The sequence below is a fragment of the Anopheles marshallii genome, chromosome 3 (assembly GCF_943734725.1).
Source record: "Anopheles marshallii chromosome 3, idAnoMarsDA_429_01, whole genome shotgun sequence".
In the NCBI taxonomy this organism is placed as follows: domain Eukaryota; kingdom Metazoa; phylum Arthropoda; class Insecta; order Diptera; family Culicidae; genus Anopheles; species Anopheles marshallii.
The window spans coordinates 71,915,417-71,937,281 of NC_071327.1; the positions used below are offsets into that span (position 1 = coordinate 71,915,417).

General features: G+C 44.8%; 2 protein-coding genes across 2 annotated transcripts; one reads left to right on the plus strand and one right to left on the minus strand.

Annotated features, from left to right (window-relative positions):
• The first annotated feature begins 4,173 nt into the window (after window positions 1-4,173).
• On the plus strand, window positions 4,174-12,964 carry LOC128715685 (serine-rich adhesin for platelets-like). The gene is made up of 14 exons (XM_053810595.1): window positions 4,174-6,800; window positions 6,871-6,955; window positions 7,040-7,259; window positions 7,349-7,682; window positions 7,783-7,906; window positions 7,985-9,245; window positions 9,321-9,449; window positions 9,513-9,710; window positions 9,787-10,435; window positions 10,618-10,780; window positions 10,888-11,162; window positions 11,241-12,169; window positions 12,323-12,634; window positions 12,891-12,964. The coding sequence occupies exons 1-14, from the start codon at window positions 4,279-4,281 to the stop codon at window positions 12,962-12,964; spliced, it is 7,275 nt and encodes a 2,424-aa protein (XP_053666570.1). The 5' UTR covers window positions 4,174-4,278.
• Window positions 12,965-18,575: 5,611 nt separating this feature from the next.
• On the minus strand, window positions 18,576-21,245 carry LOC128713642 (serine-threonine kinase receptor-associated protein). The gene is made up of 3 exons (XM_053808505.1): window positions 21,140-21,245; window positions 18,963-19,628; window positions 18,576-18,895 (listed from the first exon to the last, which is right to left on the minus strand). The coding sequence occupies exons 1-3, from the start codon at window positions 21,243-21,245 to the stop codon at window positions 18,576-18,578; spliced, it is 1,092 nt and encodes a 363-aa protein (XP_053664480.1).
• Between the last annotated feature and the right edge of the window lie 620 nt (window positions 21,246-21,865).

Here is a 21,865-nt window from a genome sequence, read left to right on the forward strand (position 1 = left end):
CGTTTTGGGTGCACTTTTCCACCAGTAGTGACTGCGGTAAAGGATCTGCCTATGTGAGAGAAGAAAAAAACCGTATGAAGTGTTCGTAAAGCGTTCCCGGAACCTTGTGCGCGAACTATTTTCCTTTTGCGAAAAGTGCATCTGGGGCAATGAAAATGTGATTGTGCTGTAACGCACTGTGTGGTTTGCATATTGCGGAAAAAAGGTAATTTTGCATGGATCGGTGAGCCTTCTTCCCACGAGAAAAAGCACACAACGCACAAGAGAAAGAAGCAGAAAAAGTAGCCCGTCATATAATAGCTCCTGGGTGACAACGACGACAACGACGGGGAGAAAAGGAGAGATGCAAGTGTAAAATTTCTATGCGTGTGTGTGTGTGTGCGTATATGTGCTTACCAGAATACGGTGTATGTGTGTGTGTTTTTGTGCGTGCTTATATTATCTGTATGCATCGTTGATCCTGCCAGCCAGCCAGCTTCCTGCCAGTTTTGCGACCTCTCACGGCCTCTGCCGGTTCGTGTGCGTGTAGTGTGCGAAAAGTTCCCGTCAATCTTGCGCCCAATGTCCATTAGTGTGCAATGGGAAAGTATCGAGCGCCGAATCATAATAATCTACATCAGTGCACAGTGATTTCTACGAAGAACGTCGCCGTGTTTCAGGTATTGTGGATGTGCTAAGAACAGCTGCAAATCATCAATCTGGATTAAAGTGCGGCAATTTAACAAAAAAAAAAAAAATCATGTGAAATAGAACCGAGTCGATAAAATACTCATACTCCATATTATCGAGGTAAGCTCCTTAACTCCGTTACAACACGACTTTGTTGTCATGTGTAAATAGTGGCAGATGACGGAATTATAAAATAGTTCATTGAAGTATGAAAATGTCGTGGGTTTAAATAGAATAAGTGCCAAAAAAAAAATTAATACATTTGTACTGAACTCAAATGAAAAATATGTTTATTTGTAGCGTTCGAATAGCTGTCCTAACATTGTTCATATATTACAAGCGATGTGAACTGTTCCGTCACAAAGCATGCTGCGATCGTGAGATAATACGCAGCGACTGTAAAGCGCACAGAGCTGCTGAATGATTACGCACGGAACTGTGCTTAGCGCCAAGGGTTTAATGTTTGTGGAGTTTGAAGCCTTCCCAAACGGTTATCCCTGCTATAGCGATAACTTTGACTCAAAACAACTGTCGCAACGAACAACTATATAGGGGGACTGTATAGAACTTTTATAGTTTCGATACTCACATACACCTCATGGACACGTTCTTTGTTCAAATCCGATGAAAACCCTCTTAATCGTAGTGAAGAGGAAGATGTTCAGAAGGATAACGGATGGTTCGTTACAATAACAAGCTCTATGAGCTGTACTATGAACTCACTACTGTACTGCGAACTGGGCTGGAATATCACCGGACAACCCAGCCCGCAGAGTCCTTTTAGTTCGTCCACATGACCAGAGGATGTGTGAAAGGTTCAAATTGAAATTGATAAATGGCGTTATAACGTCCGCCAGAACGGCCGATATTGGATAGGCATACAAAGACCCATATCCGTGAGCGGTTTAGACGTTTTCTGCAGCAGGCTCGCGATCGCGAAACGATTGTATCTTCGGCTAGATAAGTTCTGGAGGTAATCGTGTCCTGATACTGTATGCTCAGTTTCTGTAATTACTCCCAGTTGCTATAGAGATGTGATCAAATCCCAATGTACGAAGTAGTTAAACAAGTATTTTTTTCAATTTTGGATATTCTGTATCTTGGGAAGAGGGGTGATAGAAAGACCCCACTGATAGAGTATGGGGGATAATCAAATGAAACCCACAATTAACTACCTTAAAGATTACTCTTAAAATTAAGCACTACTCTGGTCATCTTTATCTCTGTCAGGATACAACAAGGAATACAATAAGGGGTCTTTTGGAGCCACCCTGTGTGCGAAAGACAATTGAGCGAAACGAATCCCCCGGAGACTCTCTGGACTTGTTTGATTTGATGTTATTCAAACTCAATCCAAGGAGAGCGACGAGTGTTCAATCAGGATTGAAAAGGCGGTTCAGTTTCGGCGATGGTTCTACAACCGTAAAACATACTTTGCGTAACACGGATGCAGACAGAACACGCGGAAAAGAAACCAGCTAGAACTGGTAGCGTCGAAAGAAAAACTGCCAAGCAGCAGGCGAAACAAAAAAGGGACAATTTCGAGAATCGTGCCTCCGTGTGTAGCGCGCGCGGTACATTTCAACCCCGGCCGGCGTGTAGTATAAACTGGCGCGCGTGTGTGCGTGTGTTGGTGAGCGAGGCCCGCTCGTGTTTGTACAAGGAAAACAGAAACATAGAATGCTCGGGTATCCATTTTTATTACAACACAGTTTAACGCGTCACTTTGGTTGGCTACTTGTGGGCTAAGAATGAATGACTTTCGAGGGCGAAATCGTACATGTAATGTAGCGAAACAGTAACCAAAGTGCACAAAACCAATACACAAAACGTTTGCGAATGCTGTGCAAGGTGCGTTTGGTGATTGCGATTTAAAATATATGTTGCCTCCGGATGTTGTGTCCCTTTTCCGGAGAATGGGTTGTGTGTGCTTCGCGCTTGTGACAGTAGAAAATCACTGCCCCCGAAGAGTGTGTGTTCGGTTGTAATTAATAAGAATGTCTCTGGTTCTTGAGTGTTTTTTTTTGTTTTGCGGTAAAAGCGATAGCGTGTTTAATGCTGTTTAATTGATATGCAGTGATGTTAGAAAAGTCGATGGAAAGCCAATTCTAATGTTGTTTGTTTGCTACGCACAAATGGAAATTGGTTGAAAAAGTTGTCACGAGCAGGCGAAGAAAGGCAGTAAAGGCAGACAGAGTGAGAGAACGAGAAAGAGTGAGTGAAATAGAGAAGGTGAGATTGATAGGTGCGAGTATTCGGTTTGTGTACGCGCTCGTGTGTGTGTGTTGTTTTGCAGCAGCAAGCAACTTCAGTAGTAGTGGTATGATGCGGTATAAGCAGGCATGGATGATGGGCACTGCTACGCGATAATACCGCGGGGACGGAATAGTGTGAGCCATCCGTGCAAATGTGTGTGCGTGCGTGCGTCTGTATGAGATAGCACTACGTTATGCTACGTTTTTGTATGGCTGTATATCCTGTAAAGGGCGACCCGACGACCGCTGGCATGGGAGGCATATTTTCTCTCCGAACACGAACACGGATGCTAAATGCGCTTGAATGTTTTATTGAATGAATCTGTGGTGCAATTTTGACACGAATGCTTGGTAGCTTAGATATTTAAATTTATTGTGAACTACGATTTTGCACAACCATGCAACCATGAAATTTGGGGTATAATTATGTGGTGTTGCAGGTTCTTAAACCCATCCTGCCGTTCCTATCGTTCTTTGGTACACCGTGATTCTACCGTGACCGTGAGCCAATGTTGTATTAAACTATGTAAAGTATTGTTAAAAGTATCAGACGTGTGGACACTATTATCAAACTACTACCATGTAAAATTTAAATAACGCAACATATTATAATTTAGTTCTTTGTTAGCTCCTATTCCTATGAATTCCATAAAATATAAAAAGGTCTAAATGTGAAGAACTGCGACAAACATTGAAATGTTAATGGTAAAGAATGAAACCACATTCGAGCAGAAACTTTGGGGGTAATGTCTAAAAGTAGGCGTGTGATCACTGCATCTGAAATGGCAACCAAATGCGATTGATACGATTATTTTATTTGTCTGGTAAGCAGATCGTTGAAATGAAAGAAACAATATGTTAATATAATTTGCTATGTGCAACTATGATCTATGCATCTATGAACTATATCAACTATGATTACTACAAAAAAATATTGTTCTTTAGTTACTGTTAAAATTGATTTTCCTCTCTTTTTTCTTGTCTAATTTTAGATTAAAATGGTATTGTTGGCCCAAGGGCCGTGGCCCTTCGATATTGCTGTTCAACTGCAAAATACCTGGAATCTTAACAGACATATAACCGGCTATCATAGTTGCTATCATTACCCGTGCATTATTTCATCGGAATCCTCCGTTACGTCCCGCAGTGACTGTTCCAGCAAGAAGCGATCAACCGATAAGCCATTCTTTCAAAGGACAACAAAGTCGCCCGTTGGTGTATTACTATCGCAAGGAAGATTTCGGTCTGTGCTATCATTGCAGTTGAACGTTGCTGCTAACGTGACCAGACCAAACCGGTGGCAAAGATTGTTGATGGGCCCGCTGGCGGCGGATGCCCCGCATTCTTTCACTGCATGGATTCAATGAGTCGCAACGAGGCGAACAGCAGCAGCCACCACCAAAACAAGGTGGTCTTAATGAATCAAGGAACTGATAGCAATAACGAAGGAGCTAATAATCTAACCAGTAGCGGTAGCAGCAATAACAACAGCGGCGGCACCAACAGCCACAGTAACAGCAGCACACGAGGCAACATCACTAGCAGTAGCAGTAGTAGGAACAACATTATTAGTATTAGCGGTAGTAAGAGCAATAGCGGCGTCAGTGACGGTAACCCTGGTGACGGTAACCAACCAACGCACACCACTATCCATCAACATCGTCTTCAGCAGCACCCGGCATCTTCGCCGGCAACGCTTGATCATCCTACGAATTCGGTCGAATCGGCGGACCGTGGAAGCTATAACGCACTAGTGGGTGTTGTGGGGGTGGTGCCGACTGCCGTCTCTTCGTCCTCATCATCGGCGGATATCAAGGATTCTAATTTTGACGACGACAACGAGTGGGACGTGGGAATAGGAGATTTAATAATCGATTTAGACGCTGACATTGAAAAGACTGGTGCGAATCAGCAACAGCAACAGCAACACCAGCAAAGACAGCAACTACAGCAGAATCAACAGTCCAGTAATACGACTCCCGGTGGTGGTGTGCTGCAATTCCTATCAACCAGCGGTGGTGGCAGCAACAGTGGTGAGTCAACAACTGCTATTGCATCCGCTGCTGCTCATAGTAATCAAGGTCGAAGCGGGAACACTTCGGGTAAAAGCCGAAAAACTAGCCCAGTAAGTGTGCCAAGCGACACTAGAGAGAAAACTTCTACATCGGGGGCGGCAGCAGGAAGCAGTGGGAGTGGTGCAAGTAGTAGTTCAAAAGGACACCATCATCACCATCACCATCATCATCATCATCATCATCATCACCATCGTCACAAACAGCAGCAGTTGAGTGGTAGTAGCAGCAGTACCAGTATAAGTTCCGGAGAAAAAAGTGGAGAATCACAAGGAAGCAGGGTTCGTACCTCAAGTAATACATCTACGGGTGGTTCTGTGTCCACATCGCACTCTTCCGAGTCGGCTTCTGTAACTGCTGCTCCAACATCTGTAGGACAAGGAGTAAGACCTCATACGGGTAACGACACTCCCGATAGTGGTGGTTCGCGTGGAGATACCCACACCTATTCGAATACCCACGGTGGTAGTAGTCGAAGTAAACAAAACGCACCTGGCAGCAGCAGTGGTGGTGGCAATACGAACAGCAGTAACAGCAGTAATACCACAATGTCTTCGACTACCAGCAGCTCGGGTAGTAAGTCAACGACCAAACTGTCCGTTGACCATCAAGCAACTCTGGATAAGGGGCTTAAGATGAAGATCAAGCGTACGAAACCAGGCACAAAAACATCCGAAGCAAAGCATGAAATTGTCAAATCAGATCAAAACGGTACCACATCAACAACGGCAACGTTAAGTACCGGTGGTGGTACGGCGGGTGCTGGTACGACGGGCATTGGATCGTCTGCTGCCCTAACTAATACGACTGGTGTAACAGGCATGACCACATCGTCTTTGGTAGGCTCTGGGTCTGGTTCATTAAACGCCGTTGGCACACTAGGGGGCGCTGGTGGAGCTAATATGAACATCAATAGCGGAGGCGGTACAACGAGTGGTCACTTATCGACTGATTCCGACAGTACGGGTATGGGTGGTGGAGGAGCAATCGGAACGGCGACTGGAGTCTCTGGAAGTGGAGTGGGAGGAGTGTTGAATCCGGGATTAAATTCGAGCACGGTTGGTCATCCAAGTGGCGGATCAGGAGTGATCGGATCTGGTGTCAACTGTGGTAATACACACGTCAATAGTAACACTCCCAATGGCAGTAATAACAGTAATTTAGGCATGAGTACCAGTGGCAGCACTGCTAGCAACAGTGGCAGTGGGAGCAACATCAACACCGGGAGTATAGTATTGGGTGGGTCTGGGAAGAAACATTCGTCCCAATCCGCCAGTATCGGTACCATGGGTGGGAACAGCAATAGTGGTGGTAGCAGCATTGCCCAACAACAGATGAGTTCCAATATTCATACAGCGCAACAACAGCAACAGTCCCAGCAGCATCAGCAACATCAACAACAACCGGTCCAGAGTTCAAATAAACGTGGCAGCAGCAGCCACCGGAGAGACAAGGGAAAGGATAAAACTACACACCACAATCAGCGTGATAAGAATGAGCAATTGCAACAACAGCAGCAACATCAAGGAACTGGCGGTGGAGCTAATAGTGGTGGGCCAGCAGATATTGGCATTGGTCCGAGTGGACTAACCAATAGCCGATCCACCAGCGGCGGTAACTGCATGTGTGTGGTCAACCACGATGTACAAGTAAACGGGTTACTACAGCAACAGCCCTGCTCCAGTGCATCCTGTATATATGCCAAGTCTGGAAGCAATAATGGTGATCATGGCAGTGGTGGCAGCATAACACACGGCTCATCGCATCGAATAGGAGCTGGAGGAATCATTCCAGGAAGTTTAAGGTAAATACACAGGAGTCAATTGTAAACTTTTGGATTCTTATTTATGTACTATCATTTTGTGTCTTAATAGTGTTGGTACGGGTTCGACTTCTGGAAGTACTACTAACGCTCCGAACGCTCCTGGTCCACCGGTGATAGGGAAGGACATCAACAAGGTAAAATAATTTCAAATGAACTTCTAGAATATTGCAATGGATGTAAGTTTGTTATAATAATTGTTTCTTTTATTCCCGTTTTAGCTATTAAATCTAAATGTTCCTAGCACAGGAACACATAATTCCAGTGGAAATAATACCAACAACAGCAGCAGTATAACCGGCACCGGTACCAGCAACATTTCGAATATCGCCAACAATATGCATACCGGTGGAACCGGTGTGTTAAAAGCTCAACTGCAGGCCGGTTCCCTGGCCGGGACTGTTAGCGAAGCTGCCGGAACGACGACAACAAACATGATGGGTAATGAATAATACAGAGCGCCATTAGTTAAGCATTAAATGGTTGTCGGGACTCACTAACATATTTGTATCTTTTTTCAATACCAAAAGGTGTGGGAATGTTTGCTGGTGGTGTTGCATCCTCGCCAAACCTTTCGGCAGCTCTGTCAGCGCACGATGATAAGAGTGGTTCAAGCCCTCCTCCCGCCAAGCGTCACAAGGGTGAAAGGAAGGAAATGGTAGATGTATGTGTTGGAACGTCCGTTGGCACAATAACCGAACCGGACTGTTTGGGCCCTTGCGAGCCGGGCACGTCCGTCACGCTGGAAGGAATTGTTTGGCACGAAACTGAGGGTGGAGTTTTGGTAGTAAATGTCACCTGGCGGGGCAAAACCTACGTTGGGACGTTGATCGACTGCACCAAACACGATTGGGCTCCTCCAAGGTAACTAAACGCACAAAGTTAAAAAATTAAAGAAATGTTATTTTAAGTAAATAGTATCATATTTTGCTAATGTTTTTTTTTTTTTTTATTTTTACTTCAGGTTTTGTGATTCTCCAACTGAAGAATTGGACTCCAGGACACCAAAAGGACGGGGTAAAAGAGGACGAAGTTCAGCATTGCTTCCATCGAACGATCTTAGTAATTTCACAGAAACACGAAGCTCGGTAAGCATTTCTTACTCATTACTTTCAAGCGCAAAACTTGTAATCTGTTTCTATGTGCTTTATATTTTTTTATTACAGATGCACAGTAAGTTAAGAAATGGTGGTTCGAAAGGGCGAGGAGGCAGAGGGGGCATTATCGAAACGAATGTGGCAAACAGTGGCGCAACTGGAGGAGCAAAACTTCCAACCCTCACTGCCAGTGCAAACGTTCTTGGCACAGGTAACAATGGAGGATCGCTGGGTGCTACCAATACACCTTCTACATCTCCCGTAGCTTTTCTGCCGCCGAGGGCAGAAAAGCGCAAATCAAAAGATGAGTCTCCATCTCCACTTGGAGCTGGTAGTGGTAGTGGTGGAACCACGGGAGCAGGAGTCGGTAGTAACAATGGTGCATCGAACACCATGAGCAATAATGTGATAAACCCTGCGTCTGTAAATATGGGAGGCAATAGCTCGGGCAATGGAGGAAATGGTTTTAACAATGGTTCCAACACAGACGGTGGTGGTGGCCACACGTCAAACTCCTCGTCAATCGTTAATCTCGTCACGGGATTGAACGTGCAGGTTAGCGGTGGTAGTAGTGGCAACAGCGCTGGCGGTGGTGGATCGGCCAGTAAAAAGGCGAAAAGCAGCACCGCAGCATGTGCTATCTCCCCGGTGTTACTAGAGTGTCCTGAACAAGACTGTAGCAAAAAGTACAAGCACGCTAACGGGCTAAAGTATCACCAGAGTCATGCACATGCTGGCAGTGCGTCTTCGATGGATGAGGATTCATTGCAAGCTCCCGAGTCACCGCAACGAATAGCACCGTCGCCGACCACCAACAATACGGCTCCGTCACCCCTGTCTATGGTCGTCGGTAGCAATACAGCTCTTCCGTCAACAGGCACAGGCAGTGGCTCGTCGTCCACGGGCAACAACAGCGAACTCGTGCTAGCGCTATCTACCACGTCGGGTGGATCAGGTTCTAGCTCTGTCATAGCGACATCCTCAGCTCCTTCACCATCGCAAACAGTGTCCGGATCTACTTCCTGCATTTCAACCGTCTCTAGTCAATTGTCACAACAAAATTTAGCAACTAAACAACAGCCTCTTGGCCCAAATAGTGCCAACGCAATCAACAATGGAACTGTTGGGGGTAGTATTAGTTCGCAAGACGCTAGCTCAGCAGCGACACACGTAACTAGTAATATTTTACATCAGTCATCATCTACCGATCAAATTCCATCATCTGCTGCGTCTGCGGGTCCGCTTGGAGGCAGTGAACACCAAGATCTTGGTCACGGTACCGGTGGAGGGGCTGACATGTCGGTAGATGGCGGTTCCACTGTTATGAACGGTAAGAATCGAAGTGAACTCTTTCATTCGGCGGTCATAGGGCAGTATTTTAAGCGTGTATCTTTTTCCGTTACAGATGAAGATCCAAGTGTTAGCGTGGCAGGAGGAATGAATGCTAATGCGGCTGCACCGGTAGCAATAGCAAGATCGCCGGCGGTTAACATTGCAATGTTGTCGAATTCCGCACCTGCTACACCGGTGGATGGTAAGCCGAGTGAAGCGAATAAATGTCTTGTGTTCATTTGCATAATTTTCGTGTCACTTTCAGTCCATAAACCTCCTCATAGCTACGCTAAGCAGAAGAAAAGTCGTAAATCTCCCGGCCCCTCTACCAACACCGATTATGACTCACTGGCTTCATCGGCGGCTAGTCGCACGGAGGACGTACAAAGCCCAGCTTATAGTGATATTAGTGACGATTCCACTCCCGTTACCGATGCGACTGATCTGCCCATGGGGGCAACAGGTAAGTGTTTTTTATGAGCCTTTTTAAATTACAGTGCCTCTTTTCATTTAAATGCTAATGAACTTCATAATTACAGAAAAATCAAAAGGATCTCATCTGACGGAAGGCACCAGGAAAACGAACGAAGCACCGGTAGAATCGGTGAACAATTCTAGCACCAGCGCTCCAAGCACGGGTGGTCCACTTGGACCATTATCTAGCTATGGTCTCTATCCATACTACGCCGGGTTGCCCCATCAGCAGCCACCTCCGCCGCCGCCTCCGGGCGGTCCATACTTTCCTACGGCAGCTGACCTTGGTGCGAATAAGCCACCACCGCCACCACCGATCGGTTCAGTCCCGTTACCTCATGGTGTAGCAACAAACATTGCGCCTCCGTCTGTCTCCTCCGTCACTGGAGGACCGCTCGAGTATAGCAAAAATAAGGAGCCGCCATTGGATCTTATGAACAAACCAAACAACACAGGACCAACACAACCACATCCATTACATCAATCGCAACCTCCGCCATCGGCTTTACCGCCGCCGCCATCATTAGCACCAAGTGGACCACCTACTGGACCGGATGGTGTTCGCACAGCCGGAGGGCTAATGCTGAACCCTTCTGTAACTAGCGGGTTGTCCACGATGGCGGGTGGTAACGATGTGAAGGATGGCTCCATGTTAAACGCTGGTCCACCTCCACCACCGGGCGGAAAAGTATTGCCACACTACTATCCTTACGGGTACGTATGATCACTAATATATGATATGAATGAATCTTCACACCAAATGGATGATTTTGAATCTTTATGATGAATATTCTGTAAAGATTTGAACGATTTTATAACATTGAATATCTGTTACATTATTTTACGTTTACCTCTTTTTTAATGTCTAATCTGCATCCTCGTTGTTCTTTGTACAGCTATGTTCCACCCGGGTATAATTATCCTGGTCTCGATGGTGGTTATAGTCAGCTCTCAGTAATATCGGATGAAACGAAACACAGTCCGGTTGTAACAGTCAAGGAGGAACGGTTGAAGGAGAGCCAAAGTCCTAGCGAGTATAGTAAAATGGGTGCTTCGCCGGTAAGTGTATCGAATAAGCTTAAGTAACGTAATATAAGCTTAACTTTGTCGCGGCTAGTAGCGAATGTTATGATTGACCGGGATCTGAATTTCTGTTTCCTTTGCAGCTCATGGCCTCGAAACTCATAAAAACGGAATCTACTAAAGATATAAAGACTGAACCTGGCCTAAGTGGAAGTGGCGGCGCATCAATGCACGGACCTGGCTTGCACCCTAAAGATCCTCAACAAGTTGGTCCAAATCAACAACCGCCTTCCCTACCGCCACAATCACTCGGTCCATATGGTAGCATGTTCCGACATGGGCTGGGCGTTGGCCCACCACCGGGTGGTCCTCCACCGCCGTCCCACATCGCAACTTCTAGAGAGGAAGATCTTAGAAGGTACTAAGGAGAATAATTACATGACGAACGAGCAGTTGTTAAATAATATATTTTAATATCTATAATCGCGCTTTTTAGAATGTTCAGCTACACTGATCAACGGCGCAATCCCCCTCCATCGGGTCATCCCGGGGGTCCACCAGGGCTACCGCCCGGACTGAATTCCAAGGATGAGCCACATTCACCTTCATCGCACGGGCAATCGCAACAGCAATCAGGATTGCATGGACAATCGCTGTCGGGTCAAAGTTCGGGCAAAAGCTCGAAATCTTCGGGACAAACAGGCTCGTCATCATCGTCAGGTGGGGGCGGCAGCAAAGGGATGGGAAAAGGTTCGGATAGTGGCAGCGGAAGCATCAAGCAGGAGGACAAAGACAGTAGTGCGCTGAAATTGAAACAGCAGCAGCAAGAGGGCCAAAAACCTACGATGGAAACGCAAGGTCCACCGCCACCGCCAACGTCACAGTACTATTCACCTTCGCTTTACATGAGCGCCTCACCATTTGGGTTTGATCCAAACCATCAAATGTACCGACAGATGTTGGTGTCTACTGCACCGTATTCTGCAGCACCGTACCACTTGCAAATACCGCGCTTCAATCACCCGCCCGAGGATTTGTCGCGGAATCAGAGTACGAAAGCGCTAGATCTGCTGCAGCACCATGCCAGTCAGTACTACAACTCACACAAGATACACGAGCTTAGCGAGCGCGCAATGAAAAGTCCGACCAGCAACAGCGTTAAAGTAAGCGTATCAAGTCCCAATCTCTCGCAGCAACCAGGTTGCCAAAATCCTAATCTATGCATTCCTCCACCAAACAGTAGTAGCGCAGGATTGTCTTTACAGCAACAACAGCAGCAGCAGCAACAACAGTCAGTTGCTGCCGCACAACAACAATCAGCAAATTCTAGTGGTGGCGGTGGTGGTGGTGGTGCAGGCGGTGGTGGTGGACCACCACCATTACAGCAATCATCACAACCTCCTTCGTCGGGAAACCATATGCAAGGTAAGAGTGAATGTATGTACGTTTTGTAACGTTCAAACAAAACATTAGAGTAAAGATGGCTCTTTTCATGCCTGTTTTTATGTTGAACCGACCGGTTTCACGATGTCCAGAGACAGAAATTAATCTATTTCTTCTTGTTACATTTAATTTTAGGAAATTCAGTAAGTAGCAATAGCGGGAACAGTGGTAATGTAAATAGTGGTAACAGTGGTGCCAGTGGTGGTCCTGGAGGAGCAAATAACACAGGCGGCAGTGGTGGGAGCGGTAGTAATGACGGCCAAGGCAAAGATCATGGTGGCGGCGGCAGCACCGGCAGTTCGCAACAACAATCTTCCTCTGGTGGGGGTGGTTCGAGCAGTGGTGGAAATGGCGGAACACGAAGCCCACCACCGCAGCGTCATGTGCACACACACCATCATACCCACGTGGGACTTGGTTACCCGATGTTTCAAGCACCATACGGAGGTAAGGATATTATTACGAATGAACAGGCACGATAAGTGTTACATACAAACAGTGATGTGTGAGTGATTACCTATCGTTCAGCTCTCACCGAAGTGATCAAGTGAGCGCCGAAGATGAGCTCCTTTGCTTACTTCGTGAGCTTGTTAAGCTATCACCTTAATAAACTGTTTGACACAACACTTGACCTTCAGCGATAGCAACTAAAAACATAATTTATACGACACCTAACATCGACGTATCTGCTCTCCACATTTAGCCGTACTAGCGAGTCCTCAGGCAGCGGCCGTTACTGTGCTAAGTCCTTTCCAGACGGGTCCACCAACCAAGTGAAGCAAGAAAGCTGATCGGCCCGCCAGATAATAAGCACCGAAGATTGGCAGCAGCGCGTGTTCCTTTTGCAGTTGGGTTGTATATGAGCGTGTATGCGAGTGCGCGTGTGTGTGTATGTGTGTGTGATAAACATATGACTTACGATCCCAATACTCTCTTTTCCCGCACAACTACACTCTATTACCATTACTCTCGTCGCTACGAAGCAACGGATAAGGGAAATGGTTAGGAAGTAATGAAACTCTTTTCTTAGCGATAAACAAGACGAAGCAAATCATTTACCTTGCAGACAATTGGTAGTAATTTAAAGCGGACCAGTTCAGTTCAAGTAGAGTATCTAATGGTGTAACCACGTAGTAAAATTCTTACGAACTACTATTCTATCATTTTAGTGGTGGTATAGAGCTTACACACACGGCAGATTAGGTTTTTACTGTAATCGTAAAAATTGGGTCGGTATCATACACCCGTAAGCCACCATAACAAAAGTGTATATGATCAGTATAAAGCGTGATATTTAAGGGACAGCTAATATGGTTTTTGTTTCATATTTTAGCGTAGTGTACGGTATCCTACGCAATCTGAGTATCCAACACGACAAGTGACATAAAGATCCTCTATGGAAATCTGGTCATGGTCACAAGGCTAGTTAGGATGGACTAAGCGTTACATACCGGGGGCAGATGTGAAGTTGTGAAATTTGGATTGCAAATTAGCTGAGACCAAGATGATGGCTAGGGTGGTCGCATCGTCGAAGTCTTCCAAAACTTTACATACGTACGGTTTGCAACATTAGCGTTGAGCTACCGGTAAGGATGCTGGGTTTGGAACATTGATCGTTCGTTCCGGTTCACGCATACTGACAGAGCCTTTACAATTACCAGTTCTGTCCGTAGTTGCACATTGATCTCACTGATTGTGGAGTGCAACGTGACGATCCTGTCTAGACCAGTCGATAAACACAGAGGGCATTGACCATGATTTCTAAGCGGTTATAGTACTCGATAAGTAATCAGTCTGTTTCTCTCGTTTCAGTCATGTTCTTGGATATTTTCTTAACCGCAAATTCATATTTCGATTGCTTTCTTATGTTTTATCCCTCTTTTATGATGCGCTTAGAAGTGACATAATGTTCTAAGCCTAGCAGAGTGTTGCTAAAAACTAAAAAGTCTAGCCTCTAATATATGCAAAAGCAAACCATTCACGGCAAATGATCAATGTTATTCGATAGCAAACAAATACACAAATGGTCCCCACACCAGTGTAAGGGTGTAAATATTGCGTCGCGTATGTTCGAAGAAGCAAAGAGGATAGGATATGGTGATATCAGGTCAAGTATTATATTCACGATCGTTCATCGATATTGTATCGCACAGCGAACACATGGAAACTCCTCGTTTGTGTGGGTGAAGATGTGCCCATGAAACTCCTCACTATTTCCTGACGTTAGGTTTGCTTTAAGAGCTAACAATGGAAAACATGTTGGCCTCGCGAAAGAGGTTAACATTTTTTTATGATCGGAAAAAGGATCTTAAGAAAACAACAAATGCATATGGAAGGGAGAACGGGCTAAGATCGTTCGATGCAATCGTGTGCAAATAGAGGAAGAAACGATCGTAACATTCGTATGATGTTGGTATGCCGATCTTTTTGCAACAGGTGAATGGTAGTGCGAATGACGTTTGTGAAAGTGTCATGTTGTTATATATATTCATACATATATTTTTGTACAAAACAAATCGAAACGAATGTTTGGCAATTGAGGAAGTGGTCCTCCTGGGTATGATGAGATAATTACTGCGTTTGGTTAGGTGAAGTAAGTCGGACGAACGGGAGGGCAGTACAGCGAATACATAATACATATAGCATGGGGCAAAAAAAAACACACACACATTTAACCTTAGGTGCAGTTTATCGTGAAACCGCGTACTGGCAGGCAAATCTACGGCCAATATATGCGCAGCATTTTGTTGTACAATTTTGTAGAAAATATCATAAGCGGATTAATTAATTAATTAGCAGTTAGTAGTATCATCGTGTGTAAGCCGAACTTTCCCTTCATTAAGTGAAGCGATGTTGGAAGGAGCCTGTAATTATAAAGCTTATTGAACTTTGGGCGACAGCTGGGGGAAGTGTATGTATGTGTGGATGTTAGAGAACTAAATTGTAACGAAGCGGTCGAAAACTATAGTGTATATCACCGTAGGAACGCACGTTAAGTGCGTTGAGGTAGTATAAGTAAACTTAGGTGGACGGAATGCGGAAGCAAAGGAGACTCCACAACATACGTTGTAAATGGGTAGCGAAACATATACAATACAAACGCAATTATGCACAGATTGTATGTGTGCGCGCATTACATACAGGAAGAAAAAAGGTATTATAAGGCATCTTCGTGGGTGGGGATGAACTTCTTTATGCTCTTCTCGATTAGATCTTTGGTGTTCGTTGAACAGCTCACGATTGATGATGGTGGATGACGCGTTGTGTTGGTCATTTATGATTAGCTTGCGTCGTCGAATCATGCACGATCGATTGCGGTCGTAGCTATGTGAGTGGATTGAGGACACAGTTGGCAAAACGAATCGGCAAGTCAATCAAACAATTCGGGCTAGATAAACCGAGCACGTAGACAAAACAATCGAGGACAAGCGGTTAACCTAAGAGTTAGCCCCTCAGTTACAGTCTATATAAATGTATGAAAGCAGAGAAAACTGTTTCGAATGATTGAAAACAAAGCTTTTTAAAGAAGAATTGTATCGAAAGGCCGTGTATTGTATGTAAATAGGATATATAACTATAACTCTGAACCCGTGTTTCGATAAGTACGATAAAAATACGTACGTGTGTGTGTGTGTATTTGTGTTACAAGAATGATGTCAGCTAAGCTCTTGCTGCTGCTGAACTCAGAACTGCATTTCCATGGCATCACACGGTGGGGAGGCTTGTTTTAGTGTATTGTTTCTTTTGTGTTTCTTTATGTTCTCGGATGCGCTAGGGAAGATATGAAATTTTGTCTTATTTCAAAAAGTATCTCTCTTCAGAAGTAAAATGAATACTTAAATTTTCGTTTATTCCGTTTCTCTTTTTGCTCTGTGAATGAAGATGAGCTAAGCTTGGTATTGTAACATTCTGTATACAAACTGACAAATCAAAGTCAAAATGGGCGCATCAGTTTTATGCTGTACAGCAATGCGATTTATGACGGGGACACATTAAATCTCCGCTAAAGTCCGCTGAAGGCAAACAACATTTTGTTTGAAATATTGTTTCTTACCTGGGTCCGAGATAGCTGGTGCGCATATCTATAACACATAATCTTCCTGTCGGAAAAGCACGCGCGAACATTTCCTGTGATGGAACAATCCTCAATCATGTGTAAAACGGGCTCAAGCGGAGGGTGTTCGCGTATGAAACTGAATGACGGACGACGCCCTGAAGCAATGGTGCGTGGTAATGCGTGCTTCGTACACCCCCGTTTATCGCGAGAGAAAAGGCCACAGAAGGAAAAAGCATCAAGTTGAATGTGTATAAATAATAATAACTATTAACTAATACTAACATTAACATTAACTATAACTGGAACCTAGGAATAATGAAAATTGCTATTATTACTCGACATTACCGAATATTTGCTTGTAAATGTTCGGTGCAAAATGAATAATGAAGAAAAAGATGGACCGAGGGACGGACAAACACAAAATCTGCTAAATGTGAAAATTGCATTCGCACCTATAAAAAAAAGAAAAAATGGTATATATATACAGAAAAGATATATATATATATATATCAGCATATATAAATATGAATATAGCTCCTATCAAAATCATACCTACATAATATATAGGAGGATACATTCCTTGTATTGGAGTAAATAAACAAAGTAAAAACAAAAAAAAAACAACAAATCAATACTGGAGAGTAAAAAACCAGAAACAGCAAGTACACACATGGGCAAAAAAAATTGAATAAAATCAAAAATTTAAAAAACAATATCCAATCTTGTCTGCCATCTGTTGTTATTTCAAGTGTGTGTTTATATGTTTCAACGATCACGCAGCACTTAAAGCTGACTCTGTTATACTAGCATACAACAGCATGACAGTATAACAGAGAATAGTACACCATACTTTTGAATCATGAGTTTTTATCATTTAATCATTCCACTTATGTTTCCTTTAATTCAGTGTGTCATCTCAAAATGGCCCACAAATTATCGAGCTCGAGGTGTGAGGTACTGACAGTAGTATGAATGACTCGTATTGTCGATGACAGGACATTTGTGGTATCTCTTCTTTGTGTAAGATCTTTGGAGCCTTACCTTACTGGCGGAGACCTCGATAACGAAGCTCATGTAATAATACATATATATAGTAATATTTATTTTATATACCAGAATGGGATCGCAAAGCTAGAATGCAAGAGACTGAGCATTTGAATAAGCTCAATCTTCTGAAGCCATAATTCCGATGTAGCGATCGGCTTCGGAAGGTTTAATGCGGTATGGAATATGTAATATCATGCTACTCACACGAAATTCAACGACCTTTCTTTTTGCTGCACATGAGCACGCGCGCGCGTCAGGCTCAATTAGTTCTTTATTTCGAAATAATTAAAAAAAAACGCAACAAAATCTCTCACGTAGTTTGGGGTACACATGGATAAATTACTAGAAACATACATATTATGTATAAATTGCCGCCGTCCTCTCCCTGCCACAAACGCACCTACTATCTTTCGGCGTTGTTGCACAACACCGCAAAGTACTTTGTGTTTGTGGCGAAAAGGCAACCGGACACAGCAAAACAACAGTTCATTATTTGGGTGGATTTCAAACACAGTCTGCAGAAGTACAAAAATTATTCTCAAATCAAATAAATCAAAAGTTCGTTGACGACCGTCGTTATGCGCGTTGCTGTTGTGGGAAAAGGATGATCCTCTCTCTCTTACTCTCCGTACGGTGGATGGGTTCGTGTTTGTGATACGCACAGACAATCCAGTAACGAATTTAAACCATGCGTTCTATTTCTCCTTGACAAGGAACCAACACACATACACGCACATCAATGTACGCACGCCTATGTGAAAGAGTTCCGCTTATGTGGATCGGTCCGTGATCATGGGATTCTTTGCGAAATCCTTCGTTGCCAGGGAAATACATATGGTGGACGTGCAGTAGTGTTGGTGAAAGTAGTAGTGAGAGTAGTGGTAGTACTATAGTTAAACGTTTGCTCGCATATTCCGAACCGCGGTTGCGTCGCACGAACCCTCATATCGGATCACAAAAATCGGGATTGTTTTTTTGTTCGCGCGTAAAAGAAAAAAGGAAATTGGTTTTGGTTTTTGCTGCCAAAGGCGAAACGAAGACACATCCCGAAAGGGCACTCTGCACTGCGTTTGCAATTCAGTTCTCCGCGTCTATATAGCCGCCTACCCAGTAGTGCCAGTTCTTGCCTTGTGCTTCTTATGTTTGCGCCTCTCTGCTTACTAGTAAACCAGCCGTTTTGTTTTTCCTTTTTTTCCTCTGTAAAGCAGGTTTCCGTTTTTGCTTTTTATGCTCTCTGGGATGTTGCAAAGATGTTGGGTGTGTATCCTTGCTTTACTCGTCGGTTCAGTTGGCCGTTACTTCTCGGTTGGTGTTTGGAGTGGGTGTTACCGGTGCGGTTGCCGACGACACCGGCGGGCAGCTTACTGCTGCTACTGCTACCGTTGGATTGTTTGGTGTTGGGGTCACAGCACCACCAGAGGCAGCCGTATTGCTGATGGAATTGTTGAGATCGGTCGGTTCTGTGCACTTCCACAATCCGTACGTTTTTCCCACCGTGGTTTGCCATAGTCGCAGCGTACCGTCCTCCGATCCGCTGGCGTACAGTTCACCATCCGGACTGAAGCTCACCGAGTGAACCGGTCCAAAATGACCCTTGAAAGACTCTGCAACAAAGCAAGCGAAAAAAACTTAGAACAATCGTCCTAGCAACGTGGCCTTTCTGCTCCTTACCTATCTCGTTGCCCGTGATGTAATCGTACTTGTACATTTTGAAGTCTTCGCCACCGCACACAAAGATGTGCTTGTCCGGATGCAAGCTGGCCGAACTGACGCGCGTCGGAATGGTGATCTCTTTCAGCTGTGTCAGTGTTTCCATATCATAAAACGCGGTACAGTTGCCATACGTCACCGTCAGAATGTTGCCATCCTTGGACAGTTCGAGCCCGTTCGGATGCGAGCTAAACTCCACACGGGACACTTCCTGCCCTGTGCTGCGATCCCACAGCCGCATCGACTTATCGTCCGCACAGCTAATCACACACGTTTCATTCCGGCAGAATAGCGCACGCTTTACCGCACCGGCATGGCCGGCGTACGATTCTAGCGCTTTGCCGTCCGAGTTCAGATCGAACACCCGTACCAGCTTCTCGTTGCTGCCGGTGACCAGGTACTGGCTGTCGTGGCTGAACGCGACCGTTTTAACGATGTGATTGTGCTGCAGACTGTGCACCTCTTCGCCGGTGACGGCATTCCAAATTTTGCCGGTAAAATCGGCCGCCCCGGATGCGGCTAGTGTCGCCGAATCATTCAGCGCTACACCCCACACTGCACCCTTGTGTCCCTCGAACGTACCGACCCAATCGCCGGTATCGCCCATCCGCAGCATCGGTTTGCCATCTAATTTTGTGGGTGGAGAAGAAAACAGAGAACAGACGTCGTTGGATTAATTTGGAATGGAATTTTATGTGAACAAATTTTGTTAATTCCATTGGGTTTTCCTCAATATTCATTGAATTCCAACAAATGTAAAAGTACGATTAAGGAATATACTTAAAACTATTGCCTAGTCGAGTCGCATTTTAAATCTTTCAACTAATCATCAACTCGCGAACGTTTAAAGCAAAACTCCTTAGTTTCAAGGTCTTCGAAAATTTCTCGGCACCGGTTTGCAACCGAGAACAATGAACATACACGGTTTTGGAGGTGAATAAGCTTATCCTTCGGACCGTAACTTACATCCCATAAAGTTCTCAGTTCCAAATTGATATTTCTCTTATACTGCAGTATTATACTGTAGTTAACGATGCCCTTCAGGATATTTACAATTTGTTTTAGTACATTTCGTTCACATCTTTGCACGGGAGAACCGGAACCACAACAGTGACATTGAATGCCCAAGTTTAGAAAGGGATCGTGTATATGCGCGCGTATACTACTTCCTCCGAACAGATTTGTGCGAACCTTCAATGCGGTCTGCGGACGTCGGTAGAATGTAAACAAAAAGAAGAAAGAGACGGAGCAACAAAACAAGAGTGAAATATCACGAGGGAACCACAGCAGCAAGTGAAACTAGTTTCCATCGCAGGCGGCTATGAGTTGAACGCGATAAAGGGTAATAATGCAAGAGGGTGGGGGTGGGGAGTGGTAGTGAGGTACCACAGTCCAACATACACATCGCACGGCAGTGTACTCTCATTGTCGCCTTGGATACGACGCTTTACTTGAATCGGTTATTGGTTGTTCCTACTTCCGCATCGTGTTTAACTACACACCGCCGATGGTTTTGATTTATACGTGACCGGCACGCACACCGATCAGGGTGCCTCCGGTTTTTTATTATTATTGTTGTTTCCACTGGTTCCGGCACGGTCAAAAGAGTTCCAGGAAAACGAGGTCTCGCGGGTACGAGAAGCGATCGATCCAGCCCTTAAGCTATACGCGCATACGCGTCGTCCCATTCTTGCTCGTTCGCACTGGGTCATGTGGGACCAGTGCGTTTGACACTGTGAGACGCGATTTTTTTCATATCGCGGAAGGACCTTGGCGTCCCAATGACACAGAGAAACAAAGGCTATCTGGGTTCTAGCGCAGGTTGACGCCGGGGGACACGATGCGTGAGGGAAACAGGGAAGGAGTTGGTTGGTTTAAAGTGTAGTAAAACAGATTTGGGATTTTCGTTTTGTGTTGTAACCTTGTATGCGACAATGGCATCATTACTGGTTTTGTTTTGTAAAGCTCGCTCATGCTGAACATGTTTGAGATGAAAGTCGTGAAAGTAAATCACTTCATCGGGCACCGATTTCAACTGACTAAAAAAAGCGGTGGATTAGAATCTACTGGAAACGACAACTTGGCTGATCAATTAACCTTACGTTAGTTGGCTTCTCACTGCTTTTCGGGCGACTTACCTTTGCAGGCCGAAATCAGAAAGTATCCACATTCGGTTTGACCACTGAAATCCAGATGCACGACGGGTCGCGTATGGCCGGAACAGGTCAGCGGAATCTGCTTCATGGTTTGCCGATGTACAGTAGACAGCAGCGACACAGCCGAAGATCGGTTTTACGTTCAAAAAAGTTACAACTTTTCGGAACACGTACACAGGCCGCGTCGAGAGAGGGCTCACTATTTTTTTTTCGTATGCACAATTCACACACAAAAAACGGTGCAGCACCAGTGACACACAGGAGGAGGTAGATGAAAAGGAGAAGCGTTCTCTCTACAGGCACGCACGCGAAATGGCACAAAAACGTGAAAATGGAAAGCAGTGTTGGCGGCCGGAGAGAATAGTACGACTTTGTTCTTGGAATTTACAATATAATAAAATTGCTAAATTTCATGTACCTCAAACGACAAGAGAGAAAAAAATGTCTCTTGTTTTCACGACACACTGCTGCTGTCAAACTTCGGCCAACTGAGGATGGTGCTGTTTCGACCATGCAGCGAACGGCTCGAAGCTTAGCAGTTTCGCTAGCATTGTATGCTGGTATAATTCCCAATGACACTATACCAGTGTGCCAGTTTTGAATAAAAAAACGTTGAAAGTGAAAAAAGTTCCATATTTTCACGTCTTTCGTTCAAACTCCTTCCGCGCCTTAATTACGACAGTGGATATTAAAAAAATATTATATTTA